The sequence below is a fragment of the Oncorhynchus nerka genome, linkage group LG16 (genome assembly GCF_034236695.1).
Source record: "Oncorhynchus nerka isolate Pitt River linkage group LG16, Oner_Uvic_2.0, whole genome shotgun sequence".
NCBI lineage: Eukaryota > Metazoa > Chordata > Actinopteri > Salmoniformes > Salmonidae > Oncorhynchus > Oncorhynchus nerka.
In genome coordinates this window covers 23721325-23747624 of record NC_088411.1, presented here as the reverse complement: position 1 = coordinate 23747624, position 26300 = coordinate 23721325, and the positions used below count along the sequence as shown (strand labels likewise).

General features: G+C 43.1%; 1 protein-coding gene across 1 annotated transcript; it reads right to left on the bottom strand.

The window, feature by feature from the left end:
• On the bottom strand, positions 1 to 24731 carry cdc42ep4b (CDC42 effector protein (Rho GTPase binding) 4b). The gene is made up of 2 exons (XM_029685183.2): positions 24625 to 24731; positions 1 to 4743 (listed from the first exon to the last, which is right to left on the bottom strand). The coding sequence occupies exon 2, from the start codon at positions 4509 to 4511 to the stop codon at positions 3489 to 3491; it is 1023 nt and encodes a 340-aa protein (XP_029541043.1). The 5' UTR covers positions 4512 to 4743; positions 24625 to 24731; the 3' UTR covers positions 1 to 3488.
• Positions 24732 to 26300: the final 1569 nt, after the last annotated feature.

The following is a 26300-nucleotide window of genomic DNA, read 5'->3' as shown; positions in this document are numbered from 1 at the left end:
TCCTGGTAAAGATTACCAGCTTTCTCTTTTTATTGAAAAATATAGCTGTTATTTCAGAAGAGGAAGAGTGAGGGAGGTAAATATATATTAATATACAGTAGAACGAGAGAAAGAAGAAAAATAGCACATACTTGGCATAAAAACTGTCGCCACAGAAGGAAAATCAAATGTAACATTCTACAGCTGAGACTGAAAAAGAACAATCCTTTCCCCTTTTTACCACAGGCATCAGGCCAGGACACTGAAATCCGCTTGAAAGCCACTTTACCGTCTGATTGGCTCTTACATTAGCGTCACTATGCCATAATGCCTATAACGAAACATAGCAATAGTCACCATTTTTCATGGATGATACAATTAGTATTTAACTACTTCTCATCAGCAGCAACTAACATGGTGGTGAATAGGAAGGAGTGTTTTGACAGATGAAAATATCCCCATATTGGGTAAGAACAGATAAGAGATTACAGCAGCTCAACCCACTTTCCATGGACAAATTCTACAACAAATGGAAAAAGCAACAAGAGTTTCAAATAACAAAGCAATCCCAAATTTGACCCATTTACAAATGAACAGTGCGAGAGGCCTGAGAATGATCGTAAGTAGCCTATACTGCTGTAGCCTGTAAATGTGTCATTCAAAAATCAAAATGTCAAAAAAGGTTGACTACTACATAATTGGCACATTTACATCTGGTCATTTTAATCAATGAACTCAACTGATCTCTTTAATACAGACATGTACACTTGGAACTGACATACATAGCATGAACGCATGGCTGAGTGATGTCACATCCTGGAATTGTCCCTACCCTCACTTCAACACCATAGGATAATGTGTGCCTCCCCCTCCTCTCCCCTCCCGCCCAACCAACGCCATAACAGGAAACAAGAACAGTGCTCCCCCAGTGTCACAAATATAATTTCCTTTCACAGGCATAAAGGCAATAGATTACTCAGGGATCCAGGAAGGCTTGAGCAGGTACTTCCTGCTTTACCATAACAGATGAGATCATAATCTGAACAAATGAATGAATGTATGTGAGTGAGGGGGGGAACCTAGTCACACTGCATGCATCTCAAAAGGAACCCTATTTGCTATATGGGCCTTGGTCAAAAGTAGTGCTCTATATAGGGAATAGGGTGCCATTTGGGATGCACAACTGTAGGAGAAACTAAACAGGTGCACCTGTCCTTTCCCAGACATGTGACTCATGAATGGATGAGTCGTTGGGTCAGTTACCAACCAATCAGCCAAATATGTTTATGAATGAGATGGTGGAGCGAAGCCAGATGGTGTTGATTCAATCTTCTCCTATGGTAGCCCAGGCCTGCATGGCACAATGGAGACAGGTGGGTAACAGTCACTTATCACTGGTGTTCTCTTATTGCCTATATCCTCCTCCCTTCAGACGTCTCTCCTCTTGCTCCTAACCTGCTGATCCTACAAGCCTGTGGTGTGTGTGGGGCAAGAGATGACCACATACAGATATAGTATCTTAATTAGATCACCCTGTTGCAGAACTTTCCTGCAATGCAGGAAATGTAAAAGTTGTAGTGTATTCAAGGTTTAAAAAGGCTTTGAAGTTTAATTTCCACTTTGAAATGTCAGACTTGATTTTCCCTTATTAAAAATGTATCAACCCCTACAAAAATGTAGATGAATTATAATCCACATTTCCTAATGTAATTCCAATTTCCTGTTGCTGCAGGATTATTTGTAGCAAACTGGCTCAAATTAAGATCCTACATCTGTAGACATGACAGTCTACTACTGTACGGTCACCACTCTTGTTCACAACCACTTTCTCTGCTCCAGTAAATTGTCTTTAAAAAAATCAGTTTCTAAAACATATGTACAATAAAAAGTGCTACTGGACACGATAGCGGCAACAAAAAGGGCACATTTTCTTAGCAAAATTTACATTTGTCCTTAATAATAAGTCAAGCAAAACAAAAAAAAAAGAGAAAAAAAATGTACATGAAAATAAAATAAAAGTGATTCTTTATGTACAATAGTGTTTTAGGGAGTGAGCCATCTTGCTATACCTTGGCAGTGCTAGCAGGGGATATATGACTGAGATCAGTTGTGTGTGTTTCTATGTTTCTACTGAGTCCATTGATCTGAGCTAACAAAGTGTCATGGACTCATGGGCTAACAAAACAACTCTAAAGCTAAGGCCTAAATTGGCTCACTGGGTTGGATAGTACCTTAGGGAGGATTTTGGAGATCTTTAGTTCATCCAAGCCTAACTTTAACAAAGCTCCCTAGAAATCAAAATGATGGTGACTTAAAACAGGGCACATCCAATAAGTAGTTTCTAACAAATGAAACTTTTGCCTCATTTATGACATCAGTGTGCTGGGTATGTATAGAGCATGTTTAGAACACTGGTCCATTGTAAGTGAACAGTTGACACTAAAGCTGACTAATGGTTAGAATAATGAACCACCAAGTTGTGACATTGATTTAGAACCTGCTAGAAGACCAACTGATCAAGTATGTATGTGCATACAATGTATAAACGTAGAAAAAAAAAAAAAAAAAACCTGAACATTAACAAACCAATATTTTAACTGCATCTCACGATTCTCACTTCACTCAACACACACAATTAATTCAAGGCCCCAAGGCTATGCGGCTACGCTAGCTAAACCCTGGGATACTTTTCTGTTCTTCATTTTATTTCCCCCCTCCAAAGCTGTGAGAGAAACATACCGTTCATCCCATTACATCATATGACCCGGCCTCCACCTAACGCATCACACCTCCCTCGAGGAGGACTGCCGTTTGATCAAAAGTGACCTCGGTCAACCTCCATACTTCCGCTGTTCATTAAAGAATGTGACGATCAGTGTGACAACCAGTGACCGATGGTTGGTGGTTGGCTTTCCCTTCCTTATTAATGCGCTATAAGGAATGTTAGGGAAGGGAAATCCTCTGGATGAAAAGACAATGGAGGCGTGGGTGGGATATGTTCATGTTGGATATAAGTGGATATGAGGGTTGAGATCCTTGAGATGTGCCCCCTTAAAGCATAAACACACTGATGACATATTGGAACTGTGGGATTAGATCATCATAATGACAGATCGTATTTCTACAAAATGAAACCCTCAAACCAATAAGTGTGTGTGTGTGTGTGTGTGTGTGTGGGGAATTCCGTAATGGCTAGAGTAAAAGGACTCATAGGACAGGCATTTTGTTTCTATGAACTGTAGAACACACACTGGAGTGAATAAGGCTCAGTAACAGATGGTGAGTGATTGAATCCTAATACAGGAAGTAAAGCAGAATAAGGTGTGCACAGAGATTCTCTGGATAGATCCATATGTAAAAATGTAGGTGCACCAACCCTTCCCTCCCAGGCTTGTACTAGCTTCAAAACTCATGAAGAATACTAGTCTCCATCCGTGTCCTCGCAAACCATGTTCTGGTGTCTTTATAAATCACGTTCTGTGTCGGTGGTGTTACAGCCCTGTTCTGTTTCACACCCTGATTTCATCTTCGTCCTCGTCCATAAAGGAGAAGTCTTTGTCATCCTCCCCCCCAACACCTGGAGAGCTGTACTTGGCGCTGTCCGTGTCCCCCTCCTGCAGGTGGTGGAGTGGTTTCTCCTCAAGAGCGGCGGAGCCGGAAGAGGAAAAAGAGCAGCTGTCCAGGTGGCTGTGGTAGTTCCTGGGAGGAGTGTAGGGGGGGTCTGCCATGATTTTCTGCTGGGGATAAGTGCTGCGTGGGGGCCTGACTGGCGGCTGTAGATCCACCTGGTCCTCAACATTGTCCTCCGTGGTGGGAGGACTGAGAGGGGGTGACCCACGGCCCTCGCTGCCCTTCCCCTCCTCGTATCCCAGGTCGTCCTCCTCCCAGCCCTTCTTCTCCATGACGCTGAGGATGTCCCCCAGCATAGAGGGACCCAGGTCGATGTGGAACGACATGATGGATTCCGCATGCTTCATCCCACCACCTCGAAGATGGGACGGTGGCAGGTCAGTCAGTTCGCCGAAGTTCCGCTCATCGAACTCCAGGTCCATGGCCGCGGCACCGTTGACCGGTTTTCTCATTCCTTCGACCTCGGGCAGCTTCTTCAGAGGGCTGGAGGAGACGCTCTTGGGCATCGGGGGACCACCGCCCATCCTGCCCGTGTCCTCGTCATTGAGGTAGGGCAGGGAGATGGCATTTTTCACAAAGTTTGGCGAGCCACCAGGGGGAGCCAACGCGTTCTCGCCACGGTTCACCGACTGGGAGCGCTTACTGCTCCTGAAGGTTCGGGACAGCAGGCCTGGTTTGGGGACAGGTCCAGGGGAGCTCTGCTGCACCTCTGGAGCTGGTTCTTTAGGGGGCTCCCCAGACCGGGTACTGAGGAATGAGGTGTCCCCAAAGGCATCTCCGCCACGACCCACATGCATTGTGTGTCTGAAGTCCCCGAGAGGGGCGCTGATCATCTCTGCAGTCAGGTCGACTCGGGAGCGACGCTTGGACTGGTTCGAGGTTAGCTGCTTGAGGATAGGCATGGTGATGTCTGATGAAGTCACTCAGTGATATAATACTCAACAGGAACAGAAACAGTTCAACAAAGAAACTCCTGGTTGATGCTAAGTATTATGAGATGTTTGTGTCTTTCTCACGTTTAATTGTAAACTGTATTGTCAAGGCAAGGAGAAATCCAGGTGTCTGGAGTACACAGCCATTGTGGTCTGGCAAACAGCTATGTTGAGGTCTGGTGCAGATAATCCACAAATCAACCTAAGGGAATAACAGAAGAGAGGACACATTAAAACCACATTACAAGACCTATGCAAACCAACTCAGATCCTCAAAGTTGGAAGGGAACATGGAAACTAACTTAACACAGAGTGGCTTTGTCATTTTATTCCTTTGGACTGGAAGCAAACTGGAAATTACAGTAAACAGCTGTAATTTCCAATCGCTGCTTGATTGCATCTGAGGCACAGAATCAAGACAACTTTCTTAATCTATGCCGCTGTGCCTCAAATGTGGAAACTTTTGTTGCCAGGCCGGGGCTTTTAAATAAAACCTTCAGTTGAGTGGTTAATTTCTTTCTCACTTAACTGAAACTCGTTCACCTTCCAAGTTTAAAAAACTGGGAAACACACAAGTCCTTGATTGTAATACATTGGTATTCATGACCATACTTGATTTCTTAAAAATGGCACTTCCAAGCTCCCAAAAATGTTGAAATATTGTTTAAAAGCGGCAGCCGGAATATTAATCAGTTTGGCTTTTCAATTTTTAGGAGGCGGCCGTCTGTCGTCTGAAGTCCGCGCTGCCAATACAGTACTCTGCTCCACTGCTGCAGTTGCCATTTGGGCCCCTGCATGCCTCCCTTTGTTACATGACCCTATGGTCCCAGGATACTGAGAGACCAGTGGCTCCAGCTGCCAGGGATAAAGACAGGATGGAAAAAGGAATGGAGAGGAACATTATTTCTTCAGCAGCTTGGATTAATTTAGAGCAACAGATCAGACTGTCACTGACTGACTATTGTTCTGCTCGCACCCTTCTGTCACCGGCAGATCAACTCGGTCTTGGCTTTTTCTCTCCCTCCGTGTGTGGCTCTCAGTTCACACACCTTTAAGAGGTTGTTTAAAGCGTACTCCCACCGCCACATCGTCCATATGGTCAAAGGTGACTTGCATTACTGAAAGCATGGTGTGACTGATCACTGTGTTCAGAACTTAAATTGTGATTAGAGTCAGGGACCCTGATAAGCCTACAGCACTGCCATTGGGAGATGATGTACTGCTTAAGTGCTCTGGATTTCACAGCAGATACTTTGATCTGCAACCCGGCAGCACTATGACCTATTACTCAATAAGCCAGACAATATGGGCCGTTTCGGAACCTGGTGAAGAGTATCTGCTTACCCAGGCCAATCGGTCTTAGTGTTTCATTGCTGGGTCAATGGTGACACGATCCCAAAACATAATGGTTTGAGTGGACAGATCAGCAAAGTTGGTGGCTTTTCGTCTTTTCCCTCAAGTAGGGCAGCAGCCTGCAATAGGGCCTACTAGGCAAATGAGTAGGCCTAGGTGATGTCAGCGGTCTCAAGTGTGGCTGCTAGGCGCCATCCAAGCATTCTCTTGTGTTTTCAAACCTGAGCGCATGCATGCGCACACACACTTCACAGGCCTCCTCTCTGGTCTCGTGTGTTCATACCTCTGGATGAAATGGGGCCTCCGGTAACAATATTCCAAAAACAGTGTCTCCTTCAAACTTTTATATCTAAGACAACAAGGGCCGATTCGACTGAAAAGGCAACTGTAGCAGCAGAGAGAACAGACAGCTTTTTGATAGCCGTGTTAACCCAGTTCTTCGCCTTTCAAAAGGACAGAACATCCCTAAGGACAACTCAATTATCTTTTTGTCTGCCTACCATGGATGAACCTTTTTATTCAATAATCGTTCCTCAGTCATTAGGACTCAGGGTGTAGAGGTTTTGCCCCCTCAAGAAAGAATTCCCATTTAGACAGACACAATGAAAATATGAGCAAGGAGACAAAAACTGAGCATGAATGACTGCACAAGAGGTTTGCAAAAGTAGAAACTTAATACAAACTATTAAGTCTTCACCAACAACTGAAACACTTTAGCCATTATGAAAGCGCAAATTGTTTCAAAAACAACCAAACGAATTAGCTTGGTCATCACAGCTTTCAAGGGACACAATTGTGAAACCTCACAGTGTGCTATTGTGGCTAAGAGTCTCTTAAGTAGGCCTAGCTTACATTACTGCAGGGTGATCCATCATTACCCATTATTATCCAGACACATTATTACACAACTCACTATGCATGAGAACGCAATCCTCCAGCCGGCCTGCTTCTCCTCCACATGTCAGCGTCTCGGTCTCATTTAATGTGCAGGCCTATGACCTTAGCTGTGTAGTGTACCACTGCAGGCAAAGGACAACCCACTTATATAATCATAACACTTTAATACAACAACACGTTGCTTGCCAATCGTAGTGTAACATTTAATAGGTTGACATTTTCAATAAGGCTGAAAAAGAAAAAGCAAGACAATATGTCACTGTCAACAACAGCAGTTAAGTTTACTACCTGGTAATAGCCTACACAGAGTGCCCATGCCCATGCTTGCTAGGCCAGGAGGAAGCAGCCAACTAGGGAGACTTGGCAACATGGATTGACAACAGAGAGTGCCCCGTCCTGGATTTCAGTCAAGACTCCTCATGTGTCCCTCCCTGCCCGTAACTAGTTCTCTGCCCATGTCTCCATGGCGACCTTAGGCCAAGTACTGCTTGGCTGCCCAGCTAGCTAACTTCCTGCCCGTAAGCCTCAGATAGTGGCCCTTATCACCTTTTACTCATGGCTGCCTGCCATAGAACCATCTCAGTCCCAAATGGAATCCTATCCCTTATGGGTTCTGGTCAAAAGCACTATAAAGGGAATAGAGTGTCATATGGGATGCATACCATGTCTCAGTCCCTACCTGTTGGGCTCAGAGTGGAATAAGAGGTAGAATACCACAATAGGACTGCTAAACTAGAGGCAATGGAATGCGTTTGATGTGATTCATCATTAGAAGATATTCATACTCTGGATAAAAGTTCAGTCGGTTCTCCTCAAATATCAAAAAGGGCAGAACCTCACACCTTGGGTCATTATAAGAAATGGCCCATAATCCCCCCCGGGAGCAGTGTCTTATCGCAACAGTATTACCACTTGGTCCCATTATCACATGCATGACAAAAGGAGAGGAGAAGACTCCAGGCAGCACTGTCATCTTCAATTACATCCTTTCAATATGAGTTTACATAAATCATGCAAGCTATACGAAGCCACAGACATTCCACATCAAGCTCAAAACATTCCAAATGGATTGCCTATTTGTAGCCCCTTCGTTGCAGGCCAGGGGCGACAAAGCTGGGCAGTTAACTTTGAGCACCATTTCACCTCAGTGAAAAGTCCAGACAGCTATAAAAATACTACTAAAAGCAAAAGCCAGGCCATTTGATTCTTTGCCTAGTGCGTCATGCATGGATGGGTAAGAGTAGTCACTTGGGAATCGACAACCAAGCTGTATGTCCCAAAATATGCTGTTCCCCACACCCACACGTTCTAAAAACACAGCCGGGGTCTGGATTCCATCTCAGTAATCAAATGCTGCCCAGAGCTGGACTAGTTGAGCAGGCCCTGCTAGCTGCACTCCAGACTTAGAGAAACACATATGACATCACAAATCTTTGTTCAACTTGTTCAATTTGTTCAACTTCAAATATGGTGTCCAGATTAATTTCAGTAACTAGATAAACTGGGTGGAGCCGAGAATGAGTGGAATGTGTGCTCTTTTTCAATCTGCGTTTTGAATCTGAGCGTCATGCCAACGCATTAGCCAGCGATGGTGACTTTATGGAACACACTTTGGAGCCACCCGACCAAATTCACATAGAAATGGGAGTTATAGATCGATCATTCTACTTGAAAGCAAAGTCTAAAAAGCAGAAGCAGTACATCTGTTCTGTGTATGACATTTCTATGCTGCCCGTTCTTAAGTTTATTTTTTTCGTCTTTTAGTTTAGGTTTTGGATACCAGCTTCAAAACAGCTGAAACAAAATGTTTGGCTATGGAAAATATTTCACTGCGGTTTAGATGGTACAATGATTCTCTACACTATCTGATTTTGTCACAAACTGAAATTATGCAAACTATTCGAGTTTTAGCAACCAGGAAATGGCGGAGTGATTTCTGCATAGTGCATCTTTAAGCACTCAAAGCATCACATGATAGCAGATCCAACTGACAAAAAGGTCTATGAATGATTAACAGATTGTTATGGTCGCCCTCGCGCCAGGGCACCAACACAGAGGATGACGTCATCAAATGCCCGATTCATACTAAAAGGCTAACCCGACCCATACTGTGCTAACTTGGATATGTTTCTCTCCATATTTTCCTTGGTTCCTAGAACTACGGTGGACGTGTAAAGCGGCCAGCCCAGTACAGCTTAGCTTGTGCTGTTAATCAGGAACGTCCCCATTAACTTCTATCACACACAATCAACCTCTTATTCTGATAATCCTCCTGGTTTACCAGCTAGGCCACAATCCCTACAACCATGTTCCGCACCGATTACTATCCCTCTTTAGAAATGTCATCAAGTCAATCTTCCGTCTCTCCTTTCACAGCTGGACCACCTTGGAGAGAAACAAGCACACCTAGCATAGTTGTGGGCTGCATTTTTCAACAGAAAGAGAGAGAGAGAACATGACTTTTTCACGAGGCGGAAGGGAAGGCGCTGCTGGTGTATTGTGAACAGTTAGTGGATCTTACGCAACTGCAGAGTCACTGCAACATACTTTATGCCCTGTTAAATATTGAATTCTGACTGGGCATAGTCACATTTTAGTTAACATTGTTATAGGCTGTTAACTGTTAATAAGAAAAAGAAAAAGTTGACATTCTTGCTCAATCAACAACAAAATAAATGTAGTTTCCTTTTAGGGTTCCACAACCATTGCTCATACTACATGCTCCCAACTTGTGTCAGCCATGTTCGGGTAAACTATTTCATGGCCTAACACAGTAATTATGTTAGACATGGTATATTACATTACCCATGTTTAGTTAATATCACATCTGGACGATGCCTTGTACACGCAAGCCCATGAGATCATTACTGTCCATTTGGCAAAAACATTTAAGGCTACTTACTTAAAATTGTGGTAATTTGGAATACTGAGGCCACATTCCTACTACTGGGGTGTAGTGAAAAGCTATAACTAGTCTAATCCATTTAACCAATGAGAGTATTCCTGTTTTGTTTACCTTGAACTGGTAAATCCCTCATCTCCCCTACTCCCATCCCTCCCCATCACTGACCCGCCTTGAGAAACAACCATATTGAGGTGATAATGTCATTAGGAGGATGGGGCTGCTGCAAGCTGTTACGGCCCATCAACGAAATGACAAATGAATTAAAACAAAGGCAACAAGTTCACAACTCTGGTGCCATCAGGGACCTTAATGGGCCCTGCAGGTCCACACATATCACAACATGCTGCTCTGTACACCCTTATGTTAAACTAAGGAAATTGTGTTTCTATAGATAGGGCTGACAGTGTGAGAACTTGTGAAGAGCAGAATCAACAACATCTGCATAATTGGGTTAAATGCGGAAAACACATTTCAGTTGAATACATTCAGCTGGGCAACTGACTAGGTACCCCCCTTTCCACTTAAAATCACCGTGTGGCTCAGTTGGTAGAGCATGGCGCTGTCAGGGTTGTGGGTTCGATTCCCACGGGGGTCCAGTACTGGAAAATAAAAAATAAATAAAAAGTATCCACTAAGTTGCTCTGGATAAGAGTGTCTGCTAAATGACTCAAATGTAAATAATCAAATCAGTTGCTTTGTGAGAAGGTGTTCAGTTGTTAAGCCATTGTTCAGTAAATGAGTAAGTACCCGTGGCCTGGCTTTGGCCCAAGTGAGACACTGGGTGTCGGCCCGCTTAGATGGAAACAGAAAAGTCTGGGCCTTTTGGATAAAACACTGGCGTAACTCCTATATGGAAGTGCATCATTAAGGACATTACTGTAGGTCAGCAGTGAAGCAGACATGTAACCCAACCTAGATGGGCAATAACAGGTAGACCTGATATTGCTTGTTTTTCATGTTTTGATGGATAGACCTGTACCTTCCTGTAACTTAAATACAAACCATTGAATCTAAGCCAAACAATTATGGACCAATATTGCGACCTGGATATGTTTCCAGGAAATATCTAACAGTATTCTTACATGGTGAATTCAGGGCGATGTACGTAGGCATGATGTCAATATCATATCAAGTATAATCTGACAATGGCCATGTAAACAATAGTTATTCTGGGCACAGTGTCACATGTACAGAGTGTTTTGTCTACGTAATGTCCCATTGTTCTCAGAGTAGTTACGTTCCATTGTCACCATAACCTGTTCTAGTTTATCTTCACAACCAAATGTGTTGGTATGTTATCTGAAGCTAGCCTTCATATGACTAATGAGAGAGAAAGAACTATGGAAATAAAGAGCGAGAGAAATATCCCTCCCTATATGGCGAAATGGTGTTGTCAGCTCCTGGTCTGTACTGACTCAGGCATCACTAACTATCAGCAAACAGAATGTGTCAATAATTACTAGGGTCAATCCCTGTAGGGCTTGTCCACAGCTAAGCCACAGCTAAGCTTGTTGACAACAACGCTCACTCAATGCGTTTAAAGTCGAAGCGAGTGAGAAAAGTCTGAACTAGAGCAATGTTTACACCAGTTTTTTTTCCTTCAGAATTGACAACTTCAACGGACACGGCTATCCTGACGACCTGTAGAATAAAACACTCGAAAAGGTCAATAGCCTGTGGCAAATACAAAACACTCAACAACTTAAGCCTATAGCATGGGGGTCAGGCTGACGGCATGAGAGCAGTATAGTAACATTATCCCTGTCTGTGTGGGCTACCTGATTAACACAGGAGGCTGGTGGACAGCATGGTGAAGTGATGTAGAGAGTTCTGCAAGGCAAGCCTGGACAGCTGACTGAGTAAATAGACACACCTCAGCAGGAACACTATAGGAAGTGTGTGTCTAAACCCACCTAACGGAGCGCATGCACACAGAAACAACCCACAGGAGAATTAAGTGGAGCATGTTCAACAAGGGAACATAACTTCAGCATGCCTCAACCAGCAACTAGCCAGCAGTGTGTTACTCTACTCTGGGTGGCCCCCTCTCCAGCACACACACCCTACCCTCCACACCCACCCCACTATCCATTTCCCCCAGTGTCATGGTTCAAATCCATCTCATGTAACTTGCGGTTAGATTATTGTTGTTCATCCCTTGTTATATCCTCACCACTGCACTGCTAGCTAACCGTTAACTGTTGATCTCATGTAACACATTTCAGCCACGTGTTCCTGTGGCGGACTGCAGGAGAGAGATGTTTTTCATCTTTCCATATCCTGCCATCAGTCAGCAGCTTAGGGGCTTCCAAAAAAACCAGACTCACTACTAGTCTGCCTGCCTCCCCTCGCTGCGCTAGTTGACTGCTTTTAGAAACCTGCTACTCTTGCATGGTTGGACAAACAGTGTGTGGTTCAAACCTGGGTGGGCAGTGTGTGAAGTGATCTCAGCCATAACCAGCAATCAAATGGATGATGAACATGATGTTTCAGTCTTGTCAAAATCTCCATCTGTACAAGATGATCCCCTGAGGCGTTCCCTCTGGATTCCACTCCGTTGTACCTCTATGAATAACATCCTGTGTGAGAAACGCCGCCACCGCTCATTCCCTCCTAAAGGAGTCGCACGCTTCCCATCCAGAACATATATTATGACCACATTTTGGTACGTTTTGGTCTTGAACAACGGTTTCATTGGCTGTTCGTGCACAAATTATTTCTCAAGGCAAGTCGAAGACTTCGCCCGTTCATCGGCCAAATTCATTCTTCAATGAAGCGTTTGTCATTCAACACTTTTTTCCAAGTGAAGGTATTTCGAGGGAGTATGCGAGCACACTCGTTCGCGGCTAGGCGCCAGCCGAACCAAAGCATGCGGAAGCCTTAAGGGCCAAGCCAACAGAGGGCCGGAGGCCAGCCAGGATAGGAGGCATACCACCCTGTCCTTGTGGAGAAAACAGGGACTTTTCTAAAGGAAAGACAGACGAGGGCACCAAAGAGAAACATAATATGGGTGTGGTATGTTACCACTTTACCCCCCCCTGCCCAGGAGGAATGCCAACAGTTAATGAACACATGCTTTTACACTGTCCTCCAAATCTTGCATGCAGCGCTTGCTGTCATTATTCCCATAGAGGGGCACAGAAGGGGATTGAGTGTGTGAGAGATTAATAAGTGTATCTATTAGTACGCGTTTCACTTTTCTATTTTTTCTCCATTTTTCTCTCTGCATTGTTGGGAAGGGCCCGTAAGCATTTCACTGTTAGTCCACACCTGGTGTTTACGAAGCATGTGACGTATAAAATGTAGATTTGATCTGAACCCCTCCCTCTGTCAGAGAGGCCTAAGCAGCAGCTAAGAGGATACAGACCAGGGGGATGGACTCACTCAACAGGGTAACAGCTGCTTCATTATGGACAGACATTGGTGCTTAAATAGAACCTTTTTGCATAAAAGGGGAGGCTGGAACCCAAACTTTATTAGATTGGAAAATATGCCCATACTACTGACAGAATTGGGCTACAGTTTCCCTTGTAGTAGGAAAAAGACCATGACAATGTGCCATATCATCAAAACTCAGGTGAAGTTATTACTACAACATTACTGGACAATGGAACAAATGGGATAGCCACGCACAAACAGAGTGCTCACCCATGCCAGCTCGATTGCTCTGCCTGTGCCCCAGAATGAGCGGAGCAGCAGCTGATTTTTTTGTTGCCAAATCACCAGAAAGATAAGCAGATACCAGCGTTGTACAGTGCATAATCCAGCCAGCGCAGCAGCTACTGCTGATTAACACACAGTTACAGTGAAACTCATGGAGTTCCAACTGAGCAGCTCGCTCTCTCACTGACAAGAATGAGATAATAAAAAACGGCAAGGTGCGCTCTTTCAAAACACCAGCAGATGTCAACAAAACCTGGCCCCAAAGACAACACAGACCGCCTCACAGACATCTCTTTACTACAGCGATAATACAGATTCACAGCAGTTTGACAAGCTGAAAAATCACTAAATAGGCTGGTCTGAGTGAGTCTGCCACAAACACTACAAAGCACCATAACACACATCGTTGGGTTGATTTAATTGAACCTGACTATATTGACCAGCATACCGTGTGTGCGCACACATACACACACACACACACACACATTTTATTTCATGCAACTTTGCAGGAATGCCCAGTTCAGGCCCAGCAGATGGGGATGGGTTACAGGCCTCAGCTCACCTACACACGCCAGACAGCCTTCTCCCGGGAAAGTGACAGCTGGATGATAGGGATGTGACATTTGCCCGGGGAGGATGGAGAAATAGGACACATTTGCCAGGGGAGGACTGGGTAATAGGACACGTTTGCCAGGGGAGGACTGGGTAATAGGACACGTTTGCCAGGGGAGGACTGGGTAATAGGACGCGTTTGCCAGGGGAGGACGGAGGAATAGGACACGTTTGCCAGGGGAGGACGGAGGAATAGGACACGTTTGCCAGGGGAGGACGGAGGAATAGGACACGTTTGCCAGGGGAAGACAGAGGAATAGGACACGTTTGCCAGGGGAGGACTGGGTAATAAGACACATTTGCCAGGGGAGGACTGGGTAATAAGACAGATTTGCCAGGGGAGGACTGGGTAATAGGACACATTTGCCAGGGGAGGACTGGGTAATAAGACACATTTGCCAGGGGAGGACTGGGTAATAAGACACATTTGCCAGGGGAGGACTAGGTAATATGACACATTTGCCAGGGGAGGACTGGGTAATAGGACACATTTGCCAGGGGAGGATGGAGGAATATGATCAATATGATGCAAACAAGTGGTTTTGGTCCAGCCAGGTCCTGCTGAACAGATACTCAGACAGATGGTGTTTTCCATTAAGACACAACAGTGGGTCACCAGTGTTTTACCTTAATGTTAATGTACACTCTAGTGTTATTGTGTTTCCATCAGGAGTGAGACACTAAATTTTTTTTTTTAAATACATTAAAACTTAAATAATATTTCAGTGTGTGAGCGTTTTTCCTTTAAGTTGACAGTTAACTACTTAACAATGGCTGAGAGCTGAAAAGTACCAGTGGCCTTGCTACTGCCCCAAGTTAGAGCAGGTCCACCAGAGCCATGGCCCAGTGAGACACGGGTAAAACACTGGGGTAAAACACTGGGGTAAATACTCATTGGAAATGCGCCACGAGTGTCACATCTAATGCATAGAGACAAATACTTTGAAACACTGTGGCACATAATCACAAAATCAGTGGGCAGCACATGATCAGCCAGACGAGTCCCTCTTCTACCCACATACCACTCCTATCACACAGTCTCATTCGGTTTCTTTGTACTGTAACTATCCTCACCATCTTTCTCTGTGTGGATTTGGCATTCAACTAACAAGCAGGTCTGATTTCCTAGAAAACTATAAATGATTTATGTTTGAAGAGAGTGAGACAACATGCAGTAGAGCCCTGGGAGAATGTCTTCATGTATGTTTACTAGTCCGCAAGCTATAAGAGTGTGTGTGTGGGCGCATTAAACTCAGTCCATCAACAGCTCCTTACTCACACAGCCCCATATGGAGGTCAAGGGTCATAAAGGCTTTGCACAGTGCGCATGCATACACACACAGCACTGAGTGTTACTGTGTTTGAGCAAAGCGAGAGGTAGAATCGCTAATCTTGATCACATAATGAGTAGCTAGTTGGGCTTTCCCGAGTGGTGCAGCAGTCTAATGTAGTGCTGGAGGCGTCACTACAGACCCGGGTTCGATCCCAGAGTTAAGCGTGCAGGTGTTAAGGAGAGCAGTTTGGCGGGTCATGTTTCAGAGGAGGCAAGACTCGACCTTCACCTCTCCCGAGCACGTTGGGGAGTTGCAGCGATGAGACAAGATCCTAACTAGATCGCAATTGGATATCACGAAATTGGGGATACATTTAAAAAATAATAATAAGTAGTTATTTGGGGTGCATTGCAAGGTGATTTGAAGTGATTCTTCACAGCCAGACTAAGATGTAAACACACGCTCTCTCACGGCTAACAAGCACACACAAACACTGCCCCAGTCTGTCCCTATAGGCTACCACAAAGCCAGTAGAACTGACGAACCGACAAAGTCACTGAGATCACAATGGACCCAGATCAAATTGAAACAAAGCAGTGCTTCCAGTGTAAAGGGAGACGGGAGCCAAACCTTAACGGGGTTCCACATACAGGACACACACACACACACGGCCATCCCCTGAGAACCAACCCAGTGGACATATCCGGCCAATCCAGCCCAGAACACCCTCGATTCATATTCACACAGAGTAAAAGGAAATGCATGACAAGGATACTGCTGACAGACAAAGGACTATTAGAGATATTCATTCATCAGGGTAGTGTTACTCCTGCCTATATAGACAGGCCTAAGGGCACAGTGGTCTAGGAGTCACGGGATGGATAAGCCCTCTAATGGAGTGTCCAAGGCTAGCACAGAGGAGACCACTGGGGAGAGATGACGGCATTCCTTTGTCTTTTCAGCAGCTGAAGCCTACGCTTGAGAGACACCACCGGTTTCTAAGCCCATACGGAGGGAGAGAACGATGAGAGGGAACAATGGAGAACCACTGAACTGTGAACAGACCATAGCATTTCACTGATGGACAGACCAGATGCACACTACTCAGCACAATGTGTGTTTTGAATACATAGGACTCCTCTAGCGTCTAGCCTACACTTTATTGCTCAGCTGCCCGGCTACTAGGCCAGTCAAAGCAGTGGCGGTGTGTCAGAGTTGAAGGGAGTTAACCCGGTCAGGGTTAATGGTTAACCTTGTCTCCATAGAGACCTTTTATCAAATCAGGACACAGACAACCGAGTCCCACCATAAGGAGGGACAATTCAACTTGGAATCTACAAAAAGTGTAAACACTGCTGCATCAATTACATATTGTAATGACCATGAGAACACAAACACAACCCTAAAACACTGTTCAATTTGGTTGAAGAGACACTGATGTCCCCCCACCAAAGTCATCCATTTTTGGACTATAGAGCCAATTTATGGAGACAAAAATGAGATCGCATAAAGACTCAGTGTTCTCTTTCTCAAGAGTGTGTTGGTGAGGTACGGTCAAGGTTGGGTTTCATGACTCCAGCTGTAGGTATGCATCTCCTTTCAGGTGGAGTCGTGGCTGGAATGCTCAAATCACTGGGTGGCTGTGACAAATGTTTCAAAACATGTTGGGAGGTTCAGGTGTTCGGTGACAGATTCCAGTGAATGGGTAGAGCAGAGTAGGACAGGTGTGTCGAGTTGTGTCATTTCATGGTGACGCAAGGAATGTATTGTACTGTGACAAGTGACAGTCCCACAAACTACTGATGATGACCCTGAGAAAATGATGACTTTTTGTCTTTTCTTTTGAGCTCAGGACATGCTAATAAGGTAGTATTATCAGAAATGTCACAGCTTCTCCACATCCATTCTTTAATCACTTGTCATAATAATGAGTCATTCAAACCTAGACTTCAGGCTAAAAACTGTACTGTAGAAGCTGTGTGTAAAATAGCCGCTGGTCAAGTGCTACAGTATAACCAGTAGTCCAACAACCATTAGATCACAATCAATCTTGTCAAGCAGAAACTGAATACAGCAGCCCGGAGTAGCGTTGAACCACAGATTCATACATAGCCGGTTTGGCTGGAAATGTATCTAAATGCTTGTCAAATGACATTGACCGTAACCAAAGCAGGTATGTTTTTGGAATGTACTGTATAGAAATCAGGTGCAACTCAACACAGCGCTAAGAGCCAGCTAGCTTCTGAGTCTCATCCCACCTATCCCTGGCTAAACTCTGTCCTTTACAGCCCAGAGCATTTGATGGGGTTGTAACCCGTGGTCATTTTGTTTAGTCATAGTAGGGCTGTGGCAGCCATGAAAATTGTCAGTCGGTGATTGTCAAGCAAATAACTGCTGGTCTCATGGTTAATTAATAAACACATTTTGCATCTCCTGGCTTCCACACACAGCCTACAAACCACTGATGCAGACCTTTGGAACTACTACATTTAAAAAAAAATCTAAATCAATCCATTTAATATAGCCTACACCATCACATTAAATCCATTATTCCTTTAAGGAGAGGTCTATAGAAGCATGATATGAAGAAATGTTTTATTTCAGAAGAACAGAAAGCCATACGGCTGTGGGCTACACTAGTTCATTTAGCAGACAATGTTTGCTTAGAATTATGTGGCATTATTTTATAGTATGAAGAATACAACAGAACATAGCTGAATAAAATAGAAAGGATATTTTCTCCAGTCATTTTGAGGGAGTGTGTCGAGCGGTTAACAAAAGAAACAGGTTATTATTATTATGCTTCATTTAGAGTTATTTATGACACTTTAGTTCTGATTTGTAATACATTCTAAGGCTGCATAATATGATCAATGACTTGGAATAAGTTGCATGAAAGACATGAGCTCTGCTTTGTTTTGTTTTTTTTACGCAGTTTGCACACACTTCATCAGTCTCTCATTTACAATTTGTCAAGTACTTGATAATGCCTCGAATTTCCCGGTGGCATCCCCTTTATGTGGCCTTAATGCCCCTAAAAAAATACATGAACCATGGGAAAAGCTTCCTCCATTCATTTTAATGCCAGCCAGGTAGGCGATACTCCTGTTGTAAATATAAGCAATGTGCTTAATATTAAGAAAGTTGAGAAATAATTATAGTAGGCCTAGCCAATAGAAAGCAGATGGGGATCTTCCGCTTTCTAATAGATTCCATCAAAACTTCTCACGCAATTTCACAGTCTACAGAAATGTGGCGCAACATGACCTCATGGGCTTCCATGAAGTGTTTGATTCCATTTTTGAATACATTTGCATTGATGTCAGAGTGATTAGAGGGACACCAGGCAGTTAGCAAGTTTGGTAGGCTAGTAATGACCATCAGCAGCATCAGAGCTTGAAGGAGCCCATTTACAGTGACTAAAACGGTCACGTGGAATTTGACCGCCGCCATTTATGTGGCGGTAATACGGTCACCGTAACAGCCCTAAGTCAACGTCGTTTTGACTAAAATATCATTAAGTAACATTTGAATAATGATTTAGTGCAATTGTCAAAATGACAAACTGTGGGCCATTTTAGTCATCACATTTGTATTGCCTCATGAACCTATAGACAACATAAAGTCATTGACTTCCATACATAGCCTTGTTCTACCAACATCTTTCTGCATGACATCCTATTCTCTTCCCAACCGCAGATATATGACAAACATAAGAATTATCTTGCCATGTAAATTCAGCCTACATAGACATTGTACATTAAATACAGAACAGACACAAGTATTGGCAAAGTAGAACGGTTTGCACTTCAGTCACACAATTGTTAACAATGTTGACAGACGCCTCAGCCACATTGCTGTCCAAAAGTAGAACGGGAGCTAATGACCGTTTCGCCCAGTGATGTAGTCAAGTCACTAAACCTAGAGTCCGAATCAAGTCCCAAGTACCCTGTGCGCGAGTCCATGTCCGAGTCACGAGTCCATGGCTAAAGTCCGAGTCCTCGAATTGTGGTCCAGGTGCTCAGGTCTGAGTCACTGGGTCCCCATGAACTAAAAATAAAGTTATTTACCCAGTCAGATAATGTATATTGTAGTGGCAAGATACATTTTTCAATCAATTGTTTGCTATCCCTTTTCCTTTCTGTGCCACCAAATGTTTGCATATAAGCTACTGGTAATGTTACCAGGGCCACTTTCAGTTGCAAGGCAGATAGAAATCTATGAATAGCGCCAACATTATTCCTAAAAATATTTTGTTCTACCTGAACGTTTCAAAAATGTTGCGTCCTGCTGAACTTGCCCCAGGTTGTTAGCCATAGCTAGCTAAAGAAGTAAGATGACTGAACATGGTGTAGCCTAAACAACTGGTTTTACGGTCCAGTCCGCAAGTAGCCTCGCCTTAAAATGGCCCATGATATACTTTATCAATGTCAAATCCAGCCAACAAAATGCTCAATAGAAAGAACAAAAATGTTGAACGGTAAGGGCTAGAATCAAGCTGTTTCTCTGACGAAAAGGATAGACTTGGCTACAGAACCTGGCTATGCAATGCAGTGGAGAAAGTGGGAGAGTTGAGCAAGACTACATATTCAAAGACAGCCTACTTTTCTATACTCAAGGGAAAGAAAAAAAACATAGCTAAACCGTGGTTTTATCTTTAAAAACTCAATGGTGCTATTGTTTTTATTTCGTAAAGCAGCTTCTGTTTCTTAACCAAGGATAGTTAACTAGAGAATGTTTTGCAACTAAATGTGGCCCCTAAACTAGAAGGCTGGTGACTGGTTAGCTACGGGAAAGCAAGAGTTGCCTGCGCGATGTGCCTCATTGCTTGCTCCCCCGCAGCTCACCAGCTGATGTAGGCTGTACAAGTTCAGCGCATCCTTCCCACTGCTGTACAGAACTGCACTTCGCATCTGTACTGCTAATTTTAAATTGTGCTGCTAATATTAAAATTGTGCTGATCACTGAAGAGCTCACAATCTTTTAAAAAATAAAATAAATGTCGAGTCCACTTTGAAGTAGTTCGAACCAGGGTATCTGTAGTGACGCCTCTAGCCCTGAGACGCCTCTAGCCTTAGACCGCTGCGTCACTCGGGAGCCCCGAGATTGTTTATTCATTACACTTTCCTTTTCCGCATAATCAAATGGCCCATTTAGAACGGAAGTATGAGTATTCGGACATGGCCATTATTTTTGTTGACGAAATTGCCACTTGTAGTAACCCACTGCACTAGAGCTACAGAGCCACAGGAGAACCCTGTAAGTAGCTCAGAGGAGGGTCATAGGATTACAGCCTAGTGACGACAAGAGCTGGAATGTGGTTGCTTTTTTCCCCAAGGGTTAGCTAGCTAACTACAATCTCAGTTGACAGCGTCCATAACAGTTGCGTAAATACATTTGTAAAAGACTCACGCCATAAATAGGCATGTTTCCCGTTATACATCAGACTTGCCGTAAAACTGCATGAGTGAACGAGCATTAAAACTCTGCCCGGGAAATTCAGTCACCATTATGGTGACAATAATGCCCTTTATTTGCTGTATAATTTGGAACTATTGGCATTAGGCCACAGAATGCAAAAGAAGGATTGTTGTTCAATATTTTGTTTATCAACAGATTGTGTTTATATGTCCTGCTTTTGTTTAGGCTCTAAGATTAAATAGGCAACGATGTCGCGCTCCTCTCTCACACCAATACTGTGACCTACCCATACTGTTAAATAGTTTACATAAGCTACGGGTCTATTTACTGTGTTAGCAGAATGTTTTCATCTTTAGCAGTCATTTATGCTGCACCTGGAAAAGGATGGTCCATTTCTGAAAGAGAAAACAATGGCAAATCGTTGTGGACTTTTCCATGACAAACATTGTTGAATTCAAACATTCAGCGGACTTTTCTCCCCAACCGAAATATGGACTGAACGCCAATTCTGAAACATTGTAGGGCAGGCAAATAAAATAAAAATGCAATTACACTAGAAAATGATTTGTATGTCTAATTATAAGATTCCTATGTGTAATTGTTTGTTCTCTTCGCAGTAAACAGCAAATTGTTGCATTCGTGTTAATACCTTTCCCTGTTAATTATTATTATGGATGCTTTTCATCATTTCCCCCATTTGCACAAGATACTTACTTGCAATATAATATTGCAGCAACTCGCAGATGTGCGTACCCATGGTCTAAAGTCTGCAGGGAGGTGAGCACATTCTCAAGTTGAGTTACATTTTTAGAAATGCCAACTTGTGTTAAAACTGGCACAAGGTTTATAAATTAGGCACCTTGCAATTTCAGAAACATTTCATACTCATTCAAGTAGCAGCAGGTGAAGATGGCTAAGGCCCATAAAAATTAAGTTCAACACTTAAGTTCAAACAGGTAACGTTCAAACAGGTAAAGTTCAAACACCCAAAAAGTACAAAGACGTCCATTTTCAAGTTAAACTGTTTCTTACTTCAATGTGGAAAAGGGTTCAACGGTTTTATGCCCTCGACAAGACATCTCGAAGTTCAAAGGCATCTGCTTCCCTTTCAGGAGAAAGGTAGTTCCTGTAATTGTGCAAAACACAATATCCCTGGTCTGGAACTCCAGTACTGTCCAAGATCAACAGGAGGGAATATAACCAAGACGAGTAACCTGTTATCGACCACAAGAACTTGTGCACACACTAGCAAGGCCTATAGCAGGGGTATTCCCATCTTACCCTAGGACAGGGATTATCAACTAGATTCAGCCCCGTGCCGGAACATAATTACAAATAATTTGTAGACTGCAAATTGACCACAAGAAGCCCAAAACAGATATGTTTGACTAAAACATAAATCAATAACACACACAAGTAGGCTACACAAACAAGTGCACACAAAAAAATCATTACTCAAATTGGTCTTATGGGCCATGAGTATCGGTCTACAGCCCTAAGAATCACTGTGAGGACAATGCAACTTCCACTGAACTCGTTGACTCACAGTGAGATCACTGGGGAATTTGTTTGGCAACTCAAGAAAATGTACACAATTTGACTGAAAGACGCCTGAAGTCAGCGGTTTTATGAAAAGCAGCCGTGGTCAATGCGTCTGAATCGTCCCTCCCTCCTTCTCCAGTGGTGCAGACTGTAGGGAAAGCATTACCTCAGAGAAGTGCAGAGCAGAACTGGGCAGGTAGCCAGCTGAGCCCCTTTACTGTGCAGCAGCCAGCAGGAGCCTCAGCCTTCACAACACAGACCAGCAGGCAGCAGGTCCCATGCAGCTATAAAGCAGCTAGACTCCGGGAGAGATGACACAAACTAATAGACACACAATAGATTGGGATGGAACGATCACTGGGAGACCCAGAGAGGCTTTTGAGGCAGAGTTGAGGAGGGGTCTGGAGTGTGTGCCAACTGTCAAAACAGCACACCAAATTGTAAGAGGAGAGCAGGGGAGGAAGAGATCGATAGTAGGTTAGGGTTGGTTAGTAGAGAGTGATATAAAGAGAACGGGGGAGAGAAGTGTGAACAACAATGCTGTGTCACTCTCCCTAAAGCTCAGCTAGAAAGCCTGCGAGGACAGGACAGGCACACAGCTCCTCTAGTTCAGCGTCGGTCTGTCTGTCCATGAGCTAGAACACCCACACTGCACCACTTTCAGTTCCCCATTCTTCCACATCTCCTCTCCAGGTGTCATGGGGTGAGGTTGTCTGCTAAATGCCAAACGCTGACCTTAGAATCCAGTACAGCTGAGTAGAGAGGGGTTACCAAGAGACCCAGACACCATCAATCACACCGCTTCAAATAAAGCAGTGCAACCCAACACCAAAACCCAGCTCATTTGTCAACACGTCTCAATACTTTTGTTTAGAATAACAGTTGCTACGAGAAGGGAGGCGTACATGCATGTGGTCAATTGTTATGGCTGATACGGTTTACAGCTGATAATTGCCCTAAATACTTACAGTACATGATGACTCAAACACAACGCAAAACCAGTTCCTGTAATTATCCATCAGGGCTAATCGAAATCACTCAGCTGATGTGATACCCGTCCACTGAGGAACAAGAGGGGTGCCAAGTTGTCTCAGGGCACATATAATGAACTGGAAAAACATGCAATTTGGCTGTGGAAGAGGAGAGACACTCAGGGAAAACATTTCATAATAAACAAAAGCATCAACTCAGAACAACTCCAGGCTAGTTTGTTTAGCTTTGTGTACATTTCTAATCATGTTCAAAATGGCATGAGATGATGATGCTCATCGTTTCCCCACTAGAGTCATTTTTGTGTAACCGGTCATACACTATACCACATCGTCCATTTTCAGATTAAGCCAAGCATATAGCCAAGTCCTACAGGACATTCCATCTACAATATTAACAAACTAGTTATTTGGAGTGTTAATGTTTTTTTTCACTCAAAATAAACTACTTCATAATCTCAAATAAACATTTAAGTCTCTCCATATCCTCTTATGGTCAAATAAAGTTCATACGATAAAAAGGAGGAATCAAGTACCTCACATTACTTTGAGCTTCTCACAGATCTGTCCATCCAAGACTTCAAAACGCCTTGTAAACAACATGCTGTGCAATGTTGCCCCTGGGCCTACTAGTCACATATCTCCCGCTTCAATGAATGCAGCCAGCACACGCTACTGTACTATAGAAGTAACAAAGCTGGGCCTACGCAACACATACATTAATCCTGTAGGTCATTGATTTAAAGTGTCAGAAAACAACTTTCAGACAACCAGCTCACCCAAGGTGAGGTTCAATTGTTGTAATGATGGGGGTCTTATCAAAACTAACCGAGATTATCATATATTTTGAACATACTCTGCGGTGGGTGGAGTTACAGACATTGATAAAGAGAAAAGGGGGAATCCTAGCCTGTATGGTTGGTTCATAGTTAACGCACAATGGACTACGGTCTCCCATAAAGGAACCAGCCAGTCAAACTGAACAAGCTGCAAGGCGCTGGGATTTCCCGCAAACATATTTGACATTCAAATGAAATGTAAAAGGAAAAAGTATAATCTACCAACGTTGTCCTCCGATTCAACAGTGAAGCTATTTGAAAGTAAAATGAAAGCTGTTATGATCCTCAATAATAAAATATGAAAAGTGTAAAAAAAAATAAAAAAAAAAAAATCAGTATTCAAGCTCTTCAGCAGTTCAAACCATACAAATAGATCCACAATTATAATGCTACTTTCACTTCCTGACAGGGAGTTTAACAAAATTCCAATTAGATAAGAGAAAGTTGAATTTCACAATTTTGTTCTGAACAGAGCAGGATTACATGTCACGTTAGTAAGAGGACATAACCGCTGTTAAAGGACAATGGATCTCATCCTTTCACAGAATTAAATATCGTTAAAATAGTTTTTAAATCTGAGTACTTCACCTCCAAAGTGTTATGAATTTCCCAGCAATACGATAAGTTATCGGTGCGCTGTCCTCATGTACGTCCGTCAAGTTTGTAGTGCAGTGGCGCACAAAACAGTCCTTCCCACTCCTTTCTCTGAGCACCACCTCTCCCACCTCCTGCCGCGGTTCATTAAAGGGCCAGTAACAATTTATATGCTGAGTCAAAAAGGAATAGCTGTGTACACGTTTTGACTAATTACATCTTACTTGATAAATCAAGTGGGCTTCTTTTTCATTTGTGAAGTTTCACATTCAGTTTCTACAAGTCATCATCTTCATAATCACCATCATCATCATCATCATCATTATCATCACCACCATCATAATGATCATATGAAAGGTGCAATATGCAGAAATCGATCTGCGATTTCCTGTTCACAAAAATTCTAAAAGTTCACCTAATTTCAGTTTATGTGACAAAACAAGAAGTCATTGTGTACCTCCTAAACCGCTGTGAAATATAACTAAAAATATTGTCTTTTCAGCTGTTTGAAGCTGGTGTACAAAATACAAAAATGATACTTAAGCATGGGAAGCATAGACATAGTGCAAATAGAACAGATCTACCACTTCTTAGACTTGCTTTCAATGAGAATGACAGATATATAACTCACATTTCTATGTGAATTTGGTGGGTTTGCCTAAAAAGGTGCATATTGCAGCTTTAACACAGTATATAACAGCAACTTAGAGAAAGCAGGCGACAACAACACTTTGTAGTTTTTAAAATATTTTTATTTATTTCGGCAATAATGTATTTTTGTCAACATCAGATTCAGATCAGGTCACCTCAATGTCATGCCCAGAGCCAGCAAAGCATTAGGGTGCCTTCAAATTATTTTATTTTTCTCATCATAGTATCATAAAGAATATATTTCATCACACAGAATACATACTCAGTATATTACAATAAATCCTGGTAGATACTATAGGTTTCCCATTTGGAATGCACACGGTCATTGTGAAGGTCCCACAGTCAGCTCCACCACTGTGTCTAGTAACTGGTTGAAATGGCTTTTCCATTGGCACGGTATGAGATCATGATAACATACAGATATTCTGAGAGAACATTCATCATCTCTGGAAGGCTTGATATCACCAAAGCTATTACTGTTCTATTGTTCCATAACCTTCTGTCAAATCAATCAGCATCATTCGTTTAAATCAATCCTACGTGAATGATAAAACATAATAATAATAAACATTTGGTGGACATAAGAGGAAAACACTAAAGCAAAAACAAAATGTGGCACTGTTGGTTTAATCAATATTTATATTGAAATAATTACTTTTTCATGTTGGACACTGCAAAACACATATTATCTCAATAAGCCACACCCATAGTGATGGAATGTTTTAGCTGTTCTCTATCAACATTTTTTATAGAAATCGTTCGAGCCCTGGATGCTGATTGGCTGAAAGCCGTGGTATATGAGACAATATAACATTGGCATGATGCAAATCTACTTGTTTACTGTTCTAATTATGTTGGTAACCAGTTTATAATAGCTATAAGGCACCTCGGGGGTTAATGGTGTATTGCCAATATATCACGGCTATGGGCTGTATCCAGGCACTCCGTGTTGCGTTGTGCGCAAGAACAGCCCTTAGCCATGGTATATTGACCATATACCACACCCCTTCATGCCTTAT

Excerpts from the sequence above, each read along its gene's own strand:
- cdc42ep4b (XM_029685183.2), bottom strand. The coding sequence starts at position 4,511 with ATGCCTATCCTCAAGCAGCTAACCTCGAACCAGTCCAAGCGTCGCTCC.